General features: G+C 49.8%; 1 protein-coding gene across 1 annotated transcript in view; it reads right to left on the minus strand.

Annotated features, from left to right (window-relative positions):
* Positions 1-14,758, minus strand: part of SBNO2 (strawberry notch homolog 2) — a 48,261-nt gene that overhangs the window by 31,465 nt on the left and 2,038 nt on the right. The window contains exons 2-4 of the mRNA XM_063403222.1: positions 10,068-10,293; positions 8,719-8,798; positions 3,186-3,309 (exon numbers count right to left, since the gene is read on the minus strand). Coding sequence (XP_063259292.1) covers positions 3,186-3,309; positions 8,719-8,798; positions 10,068-10,187 — 324 coding nt within the window. The 5' untranslated portion in view covers positions 10,188-10,293. The remainder of the gene's footprint in view (positions 1-3,185; positions 3,310-8,718; positions 8,799-10,067; positions 10,294-14,758) is intronic.

A 14,758-nucleotide genomic window follows, 5' to 3' on the forward strand; every position in this document is an offset into this window, starting at 1 on the left:
GCTGCTCCCCTTCCCCAGGAGCTGCTCCCCTTCCTCTGGGGCTGCTCCCCTTCCCCTGGGGCTGCTCCCCTTCCCCTGGAGCTGCTCCCCTTCCCCTGGGGCTGCTCCACCTTCCCCTGGGGCTGCTCCCCTTCCCCTGGGGCTGCTCCTCTTCCCCTGGGGCTGCTCCCCTTCCCCTGGGGCTGCTCCTCTTCCCCTGGGGCTGCCCCCTCTCCCAGGAGCTGCTCCCCTTCCTCTGGGGCTGCTCCCCTTCTCCTGGGGCTGCTCCTCTTCCCCTGGAGCTGCTCCCCCTCCCCTGGGGCTGTTTTCCCCTTCCCCTGGACCTGCTCCCCTTCCCCAGGAGCTGCCCTCTCTCCCAGGTTTATTTTTCAGTGGACCTCAGGGCACATGAAGTCAGCAAAGTCCTCTTCTAGAGCCACAAGTTGCACAAAATCAGGCAAAGGGAACACTGCCAGCAAAGGCCATCAGAGATAACAGAGAGCTCAAGGAATTAGGCAGAGTCTCTGTTTCAACTAATTCTAAACTGACCAGAGCAGTGAAGTTTAAGAAGAAATCTGTGGTGGCCAAGAGGAGCAGGTATTAATGCTCCCCTAGAACTTTGACTCTATCAGGCTCTGGGGACACAGCTCACAGGGACAGAGAATAAGTTAAATCCTCCTGGATTCCATGTTTTATTATGGCAATTAACAGCTCTCACCATCAGTGTCACCACCACGGCCTTTGCAGAACTGCTGCCCACAAGATCACAACTCAACAGCACCTGGGGCTGCAGGAACAACCAGCAGGAAGGGAGGGAAGCAACAGAAACCAAACCCTGCCTCTCCCAGAACTGTGATTTGCAAGGACACGTGGGCAGCCCGTAGACTTTTCCATCAGGAGATGGCACCGTGTGGTTGGGATGAGACTTTGGCTGAAGACAACAATTCCCAAGACCAGAAACGCTGTCAGACCCAACGTGGCCTCCCAGAACTATTTTCTGAACCTCTGCTCAAGCCACTTGTTTATATAAAAAATGCCAACGGATCGGCAAGGATGAATCACCCAGGAGCAAGCCAGAACCCAAGAATATTGTGGAGGAAACAAGTTCAAGTTCACATCAGGCTGTTCTGGCCATGCAATGCTCAGCAAGGTGAATGGTTCAGCTACAAAGAAACTCCCAGAGCCATTAGAAAATGTGGCAATTCCCACACCCAGCACCCCCAGGGCAGCAAAGCCTTTGCACTCTGCAGGACCAGGACTCCCAAAACAAAACATGGAAGGATGAGGAGAGGAAATGCCAATGCCAGAGGAAAAAACACCAGAACTGCCACTCTTCAAACCCCACGGCACAGGGACAATCACTGGCACCAACAGAGAGGGTTTGCTACACAAATGCCTCAAGCAGTTGCTCTTTACACCTTCCAAATCCTTCTTCATTATTCCTCAAAATTCTGGATTCTGCTATGAGAGCAAAGCCAAAGAACAGCCTGTATCCATGTGTGGAGGCAACACGAGTCCTCGCACAAGCACCTGATCCATTTTGCCTGCCCAAGGGCCACAGATTGGATCAGGAATCTCTTACCAGCATCTGCAGCAGACTCTGGTCTTGCACGGTTGGACCAGCCCTTGCCACTCCTACCATGGCAGCAGGGAAGTTTGGAAAAGACAGGTACTTTCCTGTATTTTTCAGCTTTCCAAGCCAAATGTTAGTATTTAACAATTTGGCGTCTGGGACAGTGAGAAATCAGTAAAATGGAAAACGTTGCTGAAGAAAGGGCTGGAAAAGCTTCAGGAAATTCCCAGATAGCTCCAGACTGATGCCACAGTCTGCAGTTCAGGCTCCACCAGAGCCAGGCTCCAACTCTGGCTCCTGTGAGCAGATCTGCAGCTTTTCTCTGGATGAGCAATGCCTGGTGGCTCAGAGACCCCTGGGGTTTATCCATGATAGTTAACACAAAGCATCTCCTTTCACAAAGAACCTCCAAAACTCTGCTCCTCCAAGCTGCTTGAGATCAATTTCTGTGATGCAGCAGGGAAGGAAGCTGACTGACCACTGAGATACTAGAAAATATGTAAGTTAAAGAAATAATTAAGCCCTTTTCCCGTTGAACCCATCAGCCAAACCCCACCAGACCTGGAGGTGAGACCTCTGGCAGGGACCCCTCTCCCCTTCCCATTGCAGCCCAGTAAATGGTCTCACAAGTTGATGAGATCACCTTTCTGCCTCGTTCCTCCCACAATTAATTCTGCAGGAGGCAGAGATCAATGCTGCTGTGATTCAATTATTTATCTGATTTAATCCAGCCAGAAAACCCTGACCAGTGGCTGCTCAGGTGGGTTGCTGACGTGAGGCAAGGGGAGCTGGATGGGGAAACCACACCAGTGGCCACCTCAAAAAGCACAAATCCCCAGCACCTGCTCATTCAAATGTGTAGAAATCAGAGTCCTAAGAAGGGTCAAAACCTTTCTTTGGCCATGCCAAAAAACCAAAACACAATAAGGAGGAATTAACACATACACACAGGCAGGCACCAATGTCTGTATCAATTCCTGGAAAGGATATAGCCTGTCCCTTCCTTATTTCAAAGTCAGCTCTGTCATATATCAATCACTTGCAGTTTTTACTGACTGATCTTACCAGAAGATGTTGCCAAAAGCCAGTGCAGCATTCCTGAACATCCATGGAAAGATCCCAAGGTGAGGGAGCTCTGTGTCCCCAGAGATGCTGAGTGACTTGGGGTCACTGCTCATTCCTCCCACACTTCAATTCTGCAAAAACTGACCTGCCTCCACTCCTGGAATGCTGGACACAAATCCCTAAATATTCACTATTCAGGAATCCACCACTTGTAACCAGTGAGGAAGAACACGCAGCACAAGAGCATTTTTGGAGGGAAATAACTGAAGAGTGTTCAGTTCACACTCTGGGACCCTCCTGCAGCCAGGACCACACTCAGAGTTTATGCCAGACACCCCTTTAAAACACAGAAGCAGTTTTACCACAGAGAAGTTTCTACCAAACCATGGACACCTTTCAAATTCCTGGTGTCAGAGGACTGATCCTAATTGCACACAATTCCTCTCCGGGCTGGACAAATTTATCACCCATCTCTTCATTTTCCCTCAGTAAGGCAACACTGAAAAATAACCCCCAGCATTCCAAAGCCCCATTTTTTTCCCAAAAACATCAGGAACTCTGCACTTACCTGAGGAAAATCCCCATTTTTTGGAAAGAAGTCAGTGGGGTCCACAGTTGCATAGTTTGTATCCAAGACATGTGGTCTGCTGATGGAATCCATATAAAAATCCTGAGGGAGGTTAAAATATTGCCTGTAAGGAAATGGGAAAAACAGTTACTCCTTGTCAATCCTCAGAACTTCTCAGGTCACTTCAGCCTCTGTCAGCAGTGAAGCTGAAACTTCAGGATGTCATATACAGGAGAGGGATATTATTGGATATTATCCAGAAAAGAGATGGCAAAATAATTTCTCCACCAGTTCTATCCCACTTCCCAAATTCAGGTGTGTAAGAACACTGAATTAAGAATATAATTCTTGGCAGTTTGTGTAAACCAGGAAGGATTTAATAGATAACAATGGTCTGCAGTACTCAGTATTTCAGCCCTGATGACAAAGCAGAATGAAGAGCTGGGATGTCCCAGGGTGATGGGTGTGGTGGACCTGTCAGTCACACCACATGTGAGGACATGAGGTGCAGGGAAACATCACACCTGAATGAAAGTTTGGGCCACAAAACCCCCAAAAGAGCCCCACAAACCAGCTCTGACAGGGAAACCCCCCTGTTAAACCACCTGGACAGGGGGTTCACCACTCACAGACCCCAAAGGCAGGTCAGAATGGAAGGGTTGGTGACTGGGAAACACGGACAGAACTGTTACACAGAGAGAGGAACTAGGGATGTGACTGGTGTGAGTTCAAAAGCGACATTTCAAAGGGAACAAAGCAAAGATCCTGCCTGTTCCTCCTGGGCAGGGCCATGCCAGCTTCCTCCTGCTCCCTGTGCCCAGCATCTGCTTCCTCCGGGCAGCCAGAGGCAAAAACTGCACAAGAGCAGCAAATTTCCTTCCTGCTGCCCAGGAGCAGCTGCTGGCCTCTGCTCCACTCTCAGGGTTCTTGATTCCCTGAGATTCTCCTTGGGGTTGCTGTTCCCCAAGGTACTAAGGGTTCCCCCAAGGTTGCTGTTCCCAGAGGTAATCAGGTTTTCAGGCTTCTCTTTGCCCCAAGTGTTTGACACCAGAGGTAGAGACAACAAGCTGAGTGCACATTTCCAAGGTTGTTTATTCTTCATTATCTCAGTTCTTTTTCAGCTCTGCCAGGCCTCCCTGGCTGGATACCTTATCTCAGTTCTGTCCCAGCTCTGCAGGGCATCTCCAGCAGAGCAGGACACGCGGGGGACTGGGCGGGTCAGAGAGCCCCACACCTTATGTACAGTACCCCTGACCCAACCACTGTCCACAATGAACTTTTTATTTACAAAATTGTACCAATACCTACTACCTATGCTAACAGGTCATTTCTACTCTAAACCAATCCCTAAAATCCAACTCAGCAGAAAATGGGGGACGAGAGCAAGAACAAGGAGCACAGGGGCCACTCCCCAATTCCTCCATCTTGTCTCTTCAAGCCCATATACTGAGAATCCTCGATTCTACATTTACATTCTATGATAAACTAAATACTGCTTATTTTGAATTCTCCCAGCTTGTGATTCTTCATACAATGTGGGCATTCACTCCCGTGGCAGGGATCAGAGGCAGTGTCCTCCTGGGCTCTGTGTGAGGCTCTGACCCCCTTGTGCAGACCCCAGACCCCCTGTCCGGTCTCCAAACCCTCCAGGGTGGCCAGAGGGATCTTCTAGACTCCAACACTCCACGGCACCTCCTGGTTTGTACAAGCCCTTTCCCTCTCCTGCAGGAGCAAGGAATGTGCTTGGTAATCCTTCCCGTAAGGGGCTGTGCTCCTGCTTGGACAAGTGCCACCGACATGGGACATCCACCCCAGCTGGCCTGGCTTCTTCTCCTGGGAGCTGGACATTGTCCCTGATGCCCAAAGAAACCTGAACAGGGTGCTGAGGGAGGGAGGAACAGAGTTTGAACAGAACTGCTGTCCAGGAGCTGGGAATGTCAAGCTGCCAAAGGATTATGAAGCAATTAAGGTGCTGTGTGTGGCCAGCAGCTCGTTAACACGCCCGGTGAACATTTACATGTGGATTTATCTGCAAACACAGTTATCTCCTCTGATAAATACATTTTTTCCTGCTCATTTCCCATCACTAAAAATAATAGCCTGAAAAACGAACAGCTCTTTCTTCCTTTCCTTTTTTTCTCTTATTTTCTGTGCTGCCATGGCTTTCTTTACCTGCTGCAGAGACACCTGAGACCCTGTGTGAACACACCTGCACATCCCACCTCACCTCCCACAGTCCAGCCCTGACTGGCAGCTCCTCCTAATCCATCCAAGCAAATTAAAATCTGGGCATAAATTCTGGGAATGAATGTATTTCCACACAGGAAAAGGCTGGCTTAAAAGGCTTTCAAGTCGAGGCTGCTGTGGTCTCACCGTCCCTCACACGAGGACACAGCTTGGCCAGCGTCAAGGAACTAACCAAGGAATAGGAAAACTATTTTTACTGGAAAAGTGAACACCCCCTCCTGTTTCCCTGGCACTTTGTGGCCTGGACAAGGGTCAGTCAAGGTAATGAGAAGGAGACCAAGAGAGCTCCAACCTCCCTGGCCTGCTGTGGAATGTCCAGCTCTGGTTGGTATTTTGTTACCCTTAATCTTGGTTTTCCAATCTGTCCATGCTCTTGGTTCCTGCAGTTTGCAGGGACAACCCCACAGCAGCTTTGGGCACCACTCTGAGATCCTCCTTGGAAAGCCCCCAAATCCTTTCAATACCTTTGGAGCTGGGCTTTACTTTCCCTTGAGTCAGAATTCAAAGCTTTTCCCCCTCATTTGCAGGGCTGGCACAGAGCCATTGACAAGTTGGCTGGAATTAAATCGTGACAAAAACGATTTAAGTGGAAGAATCAGTTCAGTAACCTGTCACAGCCAAGGTGTGAACACAGCCCTGTCCCCACCTGCTCAGCCTCTCCAGCTCCATGGAAGCTCCTGTGGGTCAGCAGCTTCCCTCAGAGGCTGAGGGCAATCACTGGACAACCAAAAACCATTCCAGAAAGGAAATTTATGCTGGTTTAATCACACCAGCTGCCCAGAAAGGAATTCTCCGTTGCAATTCTGCTGCATTCCAGCTGCTCATCTGTGACCCAATGCATCCACAGCCCTTGTGGGCCCACAGTGCCATTTCTGAGACCTCCCATGTGTGTTTTGGCCAGGTTCCATCCTCTGTCCTCCACTCAGAGACACAAACTTCACATCTCAAGGGAGTGGAAGATCAGGGAGAGCTGAGAGGCCACAGGCTGCCTCAGCACCAGCACCAGCCCGGCACTTTCCTTCCACATCAGACACCAATCCATGATTTTCAGAGCCTGCTTTACTATTTCAGCAAGCAGTGCTCCATGCAGAGGTGGAAAAGGGCATAAAAACAGCAAGAAAAGGGGTTGTATGTTTTGGAAACTGGGGACAGAGCTTTGCTGAAGATGTGTGACCTCATCCAACAGCACAACTGGGCTGCCCCAGATCCCCCCCAGCCAGGAACGTGCTGAGCCTCCAGCAGCAAGGAAGGCTGAGCTCTGCAGGGATAATTTCCTCAGAAAAGAGCTGACCTGCTGCTCTTCAGAGCCCTGAACCTCCCTGATTCTTTCAGGGAGGTTTAATACACTGTTGACATTTGTCAGGTTAAGAAAATCCGAACCCAAGAGGCCACATTTTGGGGTCTTCTAAAGAAATTCCCTATCATGAAAGTGAACTCCTGAAAGGAAACAGGAAAAACCTGCTTCAGGATAAAGGTGTTGCTGTGAGAATAAGCCCTGTCCAAACACAGTCACTTGCAAATGAGATTTCTCTGCAAGAATTCTGAAGAAAAACGTGCACCACCTCTAATTGCCAGCTGCATTTTTCCGTGTTACAGCATGGGTTACAATTACAGCTGCCTTTAAAATCCCACTTTTCAATGTTTCCATTCCTTCCAGAATTCCTACCTGTAACCCTAAATCCACCTAAAACAGAGTCAGTGCCATTTTCAAATACAAAAAGCACAGACTTTTTTGGGTTTTTTTTAATGTGAAATGCATATATAGAAAATCTCACCTGAAAGGTGATTTTTTACAGCTCCTGGGGTATGAAGAACAGCAAACTAAAGGTGCAGCCTTGGCTAAATCATTCCCTAGCAAATCATTACTACAATGGGTCTTATTTCCAGAAGTAACTCAAGCAAAGGCAGCAAGTCCAGGTTTGTGTCAGACACAGGCATGTCCTTGCAGGATCGGGTTGTTCCCGGCAGCGCTGACACGAGCAGCACCGAACAGGAAGAGAGTGAGGGGCAAAACCAGAACAAATGATCAAGAAAAAAAGAAAAAAAGACCCCAACACAATAGATAAACACAATCTAATCTTGTGGTTCAATGCAGCAAAACAGAAATTCTGTTATAGCTCTCCGGAGGATTCGCAACGTGTAATTTACAGGAATCCTGCTCAAAAAGCACAGCCCCTTCCAATCAGCCGGGCTGGCTGAGAGCAAAGGGCTTGAATGGATCTGAGAATTCTCCTGTTGTCCTGTGGGGAGGAGCTGGCACAGCCCAGCTCCCTCAGCACCTGTGGGGCAGCTCCTGGTACCCTCTGATGGGGACTGGCCTGTGCATCCAGCCCCTCCTGCTGGGGACAGAGGGGACCGGGGCCACCAGGGCCAGCACAGGGACAAAAGTCCCCTCATCTCCCCTCATTCCCTGACAGAGGGGCTGATCCTCAGTGCTCCCACCTGCCTGGAACTCACACCCTCCCAGGGAAGGAGCCCTCCATGAAGATGCAAAAATCCCTTTAGGAGGGAGGCTACATTAAATCTCCATTTCAATTCCAGGCACCTGGAACATCGTTGTTAGCTCAGGATGTCAAGCTCTGCTTCTTTCAATTCTCCTTCCTCCCACCTCTGACCTAGATAAGGAACTCATCCTGTGTATCTGTGCCACTCCCTGGATTCACAGGGACCAAAGAAGATCCTCCAAACCCCCAGCCACACCAGAGTCCCCACCCAAGTCACTCAGTGGTGACAAAAGACCACTTTATGTTGTCCAAACATTTGTCCAAACATTTGTAATATCCCACCTTTGATCCAGGAGGAAGGTTCATTGGAAAGAGGGAAAATGGAAAACAACATTTTTCAGTACAGACATGACATGGCTGTTAGTCATTCCAGTGACATGGCAAAGGATTTTAACTTCACCCAAAACCTGACACCTGGTCCAGGTAACACCTTCCTCCACATCTGTGCAAAACTAGAGACTGCCAAGTGTGTTTGCTCAGTCAGATCTGATAAGAATTCCATCAGTGTTACAAATCCAGGCTAAACCAAGGCTGCTCGTCCCTTACTGTAGCCCAAAGGTTTACCAGAAAGCAAAGTTTTTTTCTTATTTTTAAAAGCAAAAAGCTGTTTGCTGCTGTTCCCAAGCTGCAGCAGTGTCTGAAATGCCACAAGATCAGTAAGTGATGCAATTATTTCCCCATCAGATCATGAAATAAAGTAAACATGGAAAGCAGTAAAGAAACAGTTGAATCACGGGGTGTGCAAGAGCAGAGGGGATTAGACAAAGGAGAACAGCACTCACTGGTTTTCACTTGGGAAAGATGAGGTTGGGAAAGAGCCTGGGTAGCAGCTACTCCACGAGTCGGCGGCCAGCATGGAATTCTGCAAGCAGAAAACACAAGAATTAGAGCAGCAGAGGCCTGGAACTGTGACCTGGCCCACGGCTTCCCTCTCTCAGGGCTTCCCAGAGGCAGAGGTGGCTCCTCATCTCTTGAACACAACTCCAGTTTCAGCTTTACTCCCCTGCCACTGTCCCCAGGTGTCACCCAGGGTCTGTCCCCTTCCCCAGCCCTTTCACAGGACACTCTGAAGGGACAAGAGGAAATGGCATCAAGCTCTGCCAAGGGATGTGTTGGACATCAGGAGGAATTTCTCTGTGGAAAGGGTGGTCAGGCACTGGCAGGGCTGCCCAGGGAGGTGGTGGAGTCCCCATCCCTGGAGGTGTCCAAGGAAGGACTGGACGTGGCACTCAGTGCTGTGGTGTGGTGACAAGGTGGGGATCAGTCACAGATTGAACTTGATGACCTTGAAGGTCTTTTCCTCAGTGATTCTATGATTCAGACTCTGTGGGATGTCAGCACCAACCCAATAACCTGGAATTGGCTGGCAGAGGTCACATCCAAAAATGTCCTTTTGTGTCTTTTGTCTTCCCACTTCCCTGAACAGTCTCCAATTAACGGGAAGCTCTTAGCTCAGCTCATACCAATAAAATCAAGGAGAGAACACAGTATCTCCTTACTCAGCTCCACAGCAGCCTTTAATCTGTTTTTTGTGTGCCCAAAGCAATGAAACCTTGTACTTGAAGCAACAGGAACTGGGGCCTCGCTTGAACCTCTGTGTCCCTGCATGTGACACATTCCAGAGTTTGAAACAGAAAGAGAAAACTCCAGAAACGTGTCAGCCATTTTGGGACAGGGCTTGCTTTTTGCCCTGTTGGATCAGGGACCTGGGCTGGTTTTAGCAGCTATATCAGGACAAATACAACTTATTTATCTCTGCTGCTCTGGAAACAGGAACAGCTGGACCCAGGCACAGATACACACATCTGGTAGAGATGTGCTGGGGTAGGAACAAGGTCTGCACTCCTGGGCAGATTCTTTCAGTCTCTTCAGTCCTTCCTTAAGGAGCTGGCACCCAGCAGCTTTCAGAGAGGCTTTATTTTAATCAGAGCCCTGCTTTTTCCTCCTCATTTCAACCTCATCCCCTCCGATCAATCCTGCACAGCTGCCTGGGGAGTCTGGAAATCGCTGCTGTAAACACAGCCCAGGACTCCCAGGATCTACCAGGCCAAACTGCTTTGCCCAGACCCCTCGGGGGCAGAGCCTCCCCCTCCCCAGGACCTGCAGGGCCTCCCCCTCCCCAGGGTCTCACCTCCACGGCCGGCACGGCGAGCTGGGAGCGGAGGCCGGGGATGCCGCGGATGGCATCGCCCGGCTGCTGGTGCTGGGGGAAGCTGTTCCCCCCATCCATGGCGGGGTGAGCTGAGGGCATCAGCCCGTGTCCTGCCTCATGGAGTCCTCAGGAGGGTGGGACACGCTGTGGAGTGAGGGGTGGGAGCGTCTTTATCTGTGCTCTTCACCCTGCACCATGTCCTGGGCTGGGAAAGAAAGGCGAGTTTAGGTTTTGTGAAAGGGGAGGTGGGGGAAAAGAAAAAAAACCCCACGTTTGTAAGCTTAAACATAGCTGAGAGATGAGCAAACAGCCACCAGCCTGTGAAATGCTGCTGCCTCTTCAGAAAAGAGAGGGTTTTATGGGAAACAGAGCTCTCCATTACCACCACACCTGGAATTCAGCAGAACACACCTCTCCTGCCTTTTACACCACAGGAGCCCCCAGGTCCCAAAGATCACCTGGGTCACTGCACACACAGCTGGGCTCAGCCTGAGGAATTTGCTTATCTAGTGTACGAGAAGGCTCTGCACTCATGTGTAAACTCATGGTAATCAACTCCCCCAAATCGCCTGTTTTCCTGAAAATATTCCAAGCCAGCAGTGAACCCTCATCTCCCACCCCGTGGCACACTGGGGTCTCCCCAGTTCCAAGGCTTGTGTGCACCAAGACCTTTCCCACACCAGCCAAACCCAACAATACCTTGTTACTCATTTGAAATTAAGAGTATTAATGCCATAAATTACTGAATTTATCAGCTTCTGGCACTTTCCCTTTTGCCAGCAAAAGGGGATCCAATGCAGGAGCACTGTCCTGGCAGGATTAACCCCACAGTAATATCCTGCCCCCAGTGCAGCTTCTCAGTCAAAACCTCCAAACTGGTTTTCTTCTAAATTATCCATAATCCCACAGGGAACCAATTTCCAAATTTAATGGATTAAAATAAAAAAGAGATGGTGAAAGCATCACCTATACCACCAGAAGAGCAGAGAACAGCATCCAAGATGTCTTTACTTCCACTGAATCTTTCTTTGCACCCTTCCTGCCTTCCCTTACACTCCCCAGAAGCTGAGTAAATCTAAAGTGGCCAAAACCTTTGGATGGAGCAGTCCAGCCACACACAACACCCACAGAGCACAGACCAAGGCTGTAATTTCAAAGAGCCACCTCTGATTATTCAGGGAGACACTATTTGCTACAAGGAACATTTTTGAAAAGCTGTTTCTGACTCCGAGGCCTGTTTAAAAATAAAAGTGACCTTGCGGTGGACAAAATGACGGCGGCGTTTGCAACGGAAAGTGAAATTAAAGTGACTCTTTCTGCCTTCCCGTGGTGCCACAGCTGTGCCAGCAGTGCCCTTTGGGCAGGGCTCGTGTGGGGGCTGCAGGGCCCACAGGGATCAGCCAGGACCCCCCAGCCTGGACACCAAACCCGTGGTGGAGTCACAGGCAAAGCCCTCATGTGCCAAGGACCTTCTGCATAAAAAGCAGAGTTTAACATTCACATCCCACCTTTGGAATGCTGTTTAGAGCTTCCAAAGGGATTGTTTGGGTTTGGTGGGTTTTTTTGTAGGGAGAAGGTCTCTCTTTTCTATTTTGCAAAGATTCCCTTCAGCTCCTACTCAGCTGTACCCAAGCAGGGCTGAGATTTGCTGATCTCAGGGTCAGTGTCACCAACTGCTCTGGTGTCTATAAAACCCTGTGACTCTTTCTCACACCAGACTTCAGGGGTTTTGCTGCTTTTCTTTTTTTTTTCTTTCCCCTACTTGCAACAGCTTTTGAGAGGAAATCAGCAGCAGTGATTCCCGTAAGAGCCATAGCAAATATACAGCTTTACTTACAGATCCAAAGGAACTTAGGGAGGGTAAAATCAATATCAGTATCCCTCCATGCCTGCTCTGCATTAGCTCGTGTCTTACATCACCAGATCTCACTGGTTGACCCTGCAGAGCAGAGGCTGCCTCTAAAGCAGCTCCCCAGGAAAACTGCACAACAGATCACATCCCACGGGCAAAATAAAGGAAAAATGCTCAGCAAAAAAGCTGGAACACTCTGGGCCTTGGTTTGTGGGGGGCTGTAGTGCAAATTTAAAAATACATCCAAGCATTAAGAACAGGGGGGGGAAAAGAGGCACCAAGAGACCACTCTAGAGCTGGAACCATCCCAGCCACGCCTCAGTCCTGGAGGATGCTGAGGGAACTCCTTACCCTCAGAGAATGGCACCAGAACTCACTGGACACCCCAAAATCCAACCTGCACCTGCCAAATCTTTGTGCTGCTGAACAAACTCCTGGTGATGAAGGTGGAGGTTGGCCCAGCTCTCACTCTGAGCCCACACTCCAGTGCCAGGGGCTGCTGTCCAGCTTACACTCCCAAATTCCAAGGAAAAACTAAATAAAAAAACTCACTAAATCCCAAGTCAGAGATTTCAGTGAGCCTGAGGACAACAGGACAACACCCAGCACGAGAACAGAGAAGTGGGCACAGCCCTCAATTTGTGCCTGTCCTGCCATCCTCCAGGCAGCCACATCACGGAAAATCATAAAAATCAGCAAGTTCCAAAGTGCTTCCACTTCCACATCCCATCCTGCTGCTGTGACAGGAAACACTGATAACACAAAGGCCCACACACGCGAGGGAACCGCTACAGCAAACTTTTAAAGTGTTTTTGCACCACTTCTCTTACCAAACATACTCCGACCAAGCAGCAGCTTCCTCTCTTATGGCAAATCCTCAGAGACAAAGCTCCTGGTCCCAGCACTCGTGTTGGGAGAGGGCTGGGAGAGGAAAGCCCAGCCCAAAGCAGCAGCAGCAGCACACAGAGATTGTTCCCACCTTCAACCACTTCAGTCACGTTTTCTTGCAGCAGTGCTATGGAAGAGCAGTGATCCCCCAGGTCCAGAGGGAGGGCAGGACGCTAAAAATCCCACCAGACATTTTCCTTCCTGGCCGGGCAGCCCAGGTTTGAAAGTGAAAGCAGCTCCCTGCACAGGATGACGAAGCCCCTGAGTGATTCCATCCTATCACTGAGCTCCAGAATAGTTTCAATATTCCAGCTTGCTTAAAGTTTTGCTGTCAGCACAGGGACTAAGGGGCAGCTCCAGTCTGGAATTCCTCTGGAATTCATCATGTCCAGAGGTTACAGAGCACAACTTTCAGCTTTTAACAGCTTGAGCTTTTTAGGCATTTCTCAGACCAGTGCTCCAGCAGGAAAATTCCAATTGGGAGCACACAAAGAACTGCTGTGCAGTAACCAGGATGGACAGAGCCGGGAGTAAGGGCTCGGATCACTGTTAACTGAGATCAGGAAAGGTGAAAACAACCCAGCAAATGCAGCCAGCACTTCCTCCTGGTGTGTTCCAGCCTTTGTTGGTGTATTTTAAATTGCCTCCGTTACATGAAGACAGCCAGGAACCCACAGACATGCCTGGAGCAGCCGGAGCTAAACCTGCCGATCATGAATTACCACGCGCTGGGAATGACAAAAACACCTTGGGAATGTGATCCTGTTCTTCCCCCTGCTCAGGGATCGGTTCCCCTCACCCTGCCCACCCCCACAGAGCTGAGGTGGAGCCCCAAAGTGTCCCCACCCTGCTCAACCCACTCATGAGCCCCCAGCACGGGCACCCACTGAAGCTGCAGCTGGAGGGAATTCTGTGGGACATGGTCAGGATGTAACAGCCCCAAAGAAATGGGAACTCAACACTACGGAACTCTGAACAGTCACTTTTACATGTCAAGCACCCGGGCACCTTCAAGTTCCTCTTTCATGCTTCTCCTTGATGTATTTTTGGGAAGTTTAGACCCAAACATGCAGATAGGAATTGGACTCAGTCGCGTCACCAGCGCAAAGGAGAACACCAGAGCGGAAAATGCATCTTATGGGTGATGAAAATGAAATTGCTTCAAGGCATCCTAAATCAGCACTTTGAGCCACCCTGATCTCCTGAATGCTTTGAGCATGGAAAAGGCTCCTGGGACACAAGAACTGCAGCCCTGGAGCTGGGCACGGCACTGCCAGGTACCAGGGCAAATCCTGGCATCACCTGGACACCACAAGTCAATGTAGGGCTGCAGCGTGGAACAATCCATGCCGCTGATTAACTGTGGGAATTAGTCTGTAAGGAAAGGGAAGAAAAATCTGGATCATTCCAGAGATTCTTGCAGGAGATGTGGCAGTGCAGGCAAAAGAACAAACCTGCCCTTCAAGGACAGCAGAGCTTCAACAGGGAATAAGAAGAGCTTGATCCTTCAAGCAGTACTTGCTGCTCCTTGTCTGACACTCAGACCATACAGGGGAAAACCAATCAAATACAGCTTTCTGGAGGGAAAAGTCCCCTTTAGGAGAAAAAATTAACTGCCCCCCACAGGTAGATTCTACCTGTCCCTGCTTTTCCACCTGGGAGAACACACAGGATCAAAATGCCTCCTCAGACACTAACCACACTCTGCCAAGGAACTCAGCACGTTCCTGTGTAAATCCACCCAGCATCACCCTCACACATCCAGCACCAACATTCCCAAACCACAAACACATCCCTGCAAGGCAGAGCTAGGGCTGAGGCAGTGGTTCAGACACTGGGTGTGTGGAATATTCCCAAAACAAGTGTTTGGACACTCCCCAGCACGGTGCAGAGCCTGAGCAGGGCACTGGGAGCACTGGGGCTGCTCCCC

The sequence above is a fragment of the Prinia subflava genome, chromosome 8 (genome assembly GCF_021018805.1).
Source record: "Prinia subflava isolate CZ2003 ecotype Zambia chromosome 8, Cam_Psub_1.2, whole genome shotgun sequence".
NCBI classification, from domain to species: domain Eukaryota; kingdom Metazoa; phylum Chordata; class Aves; order Passeriformes; family Cisticolidae; genus Prinia; species Prinia subflava.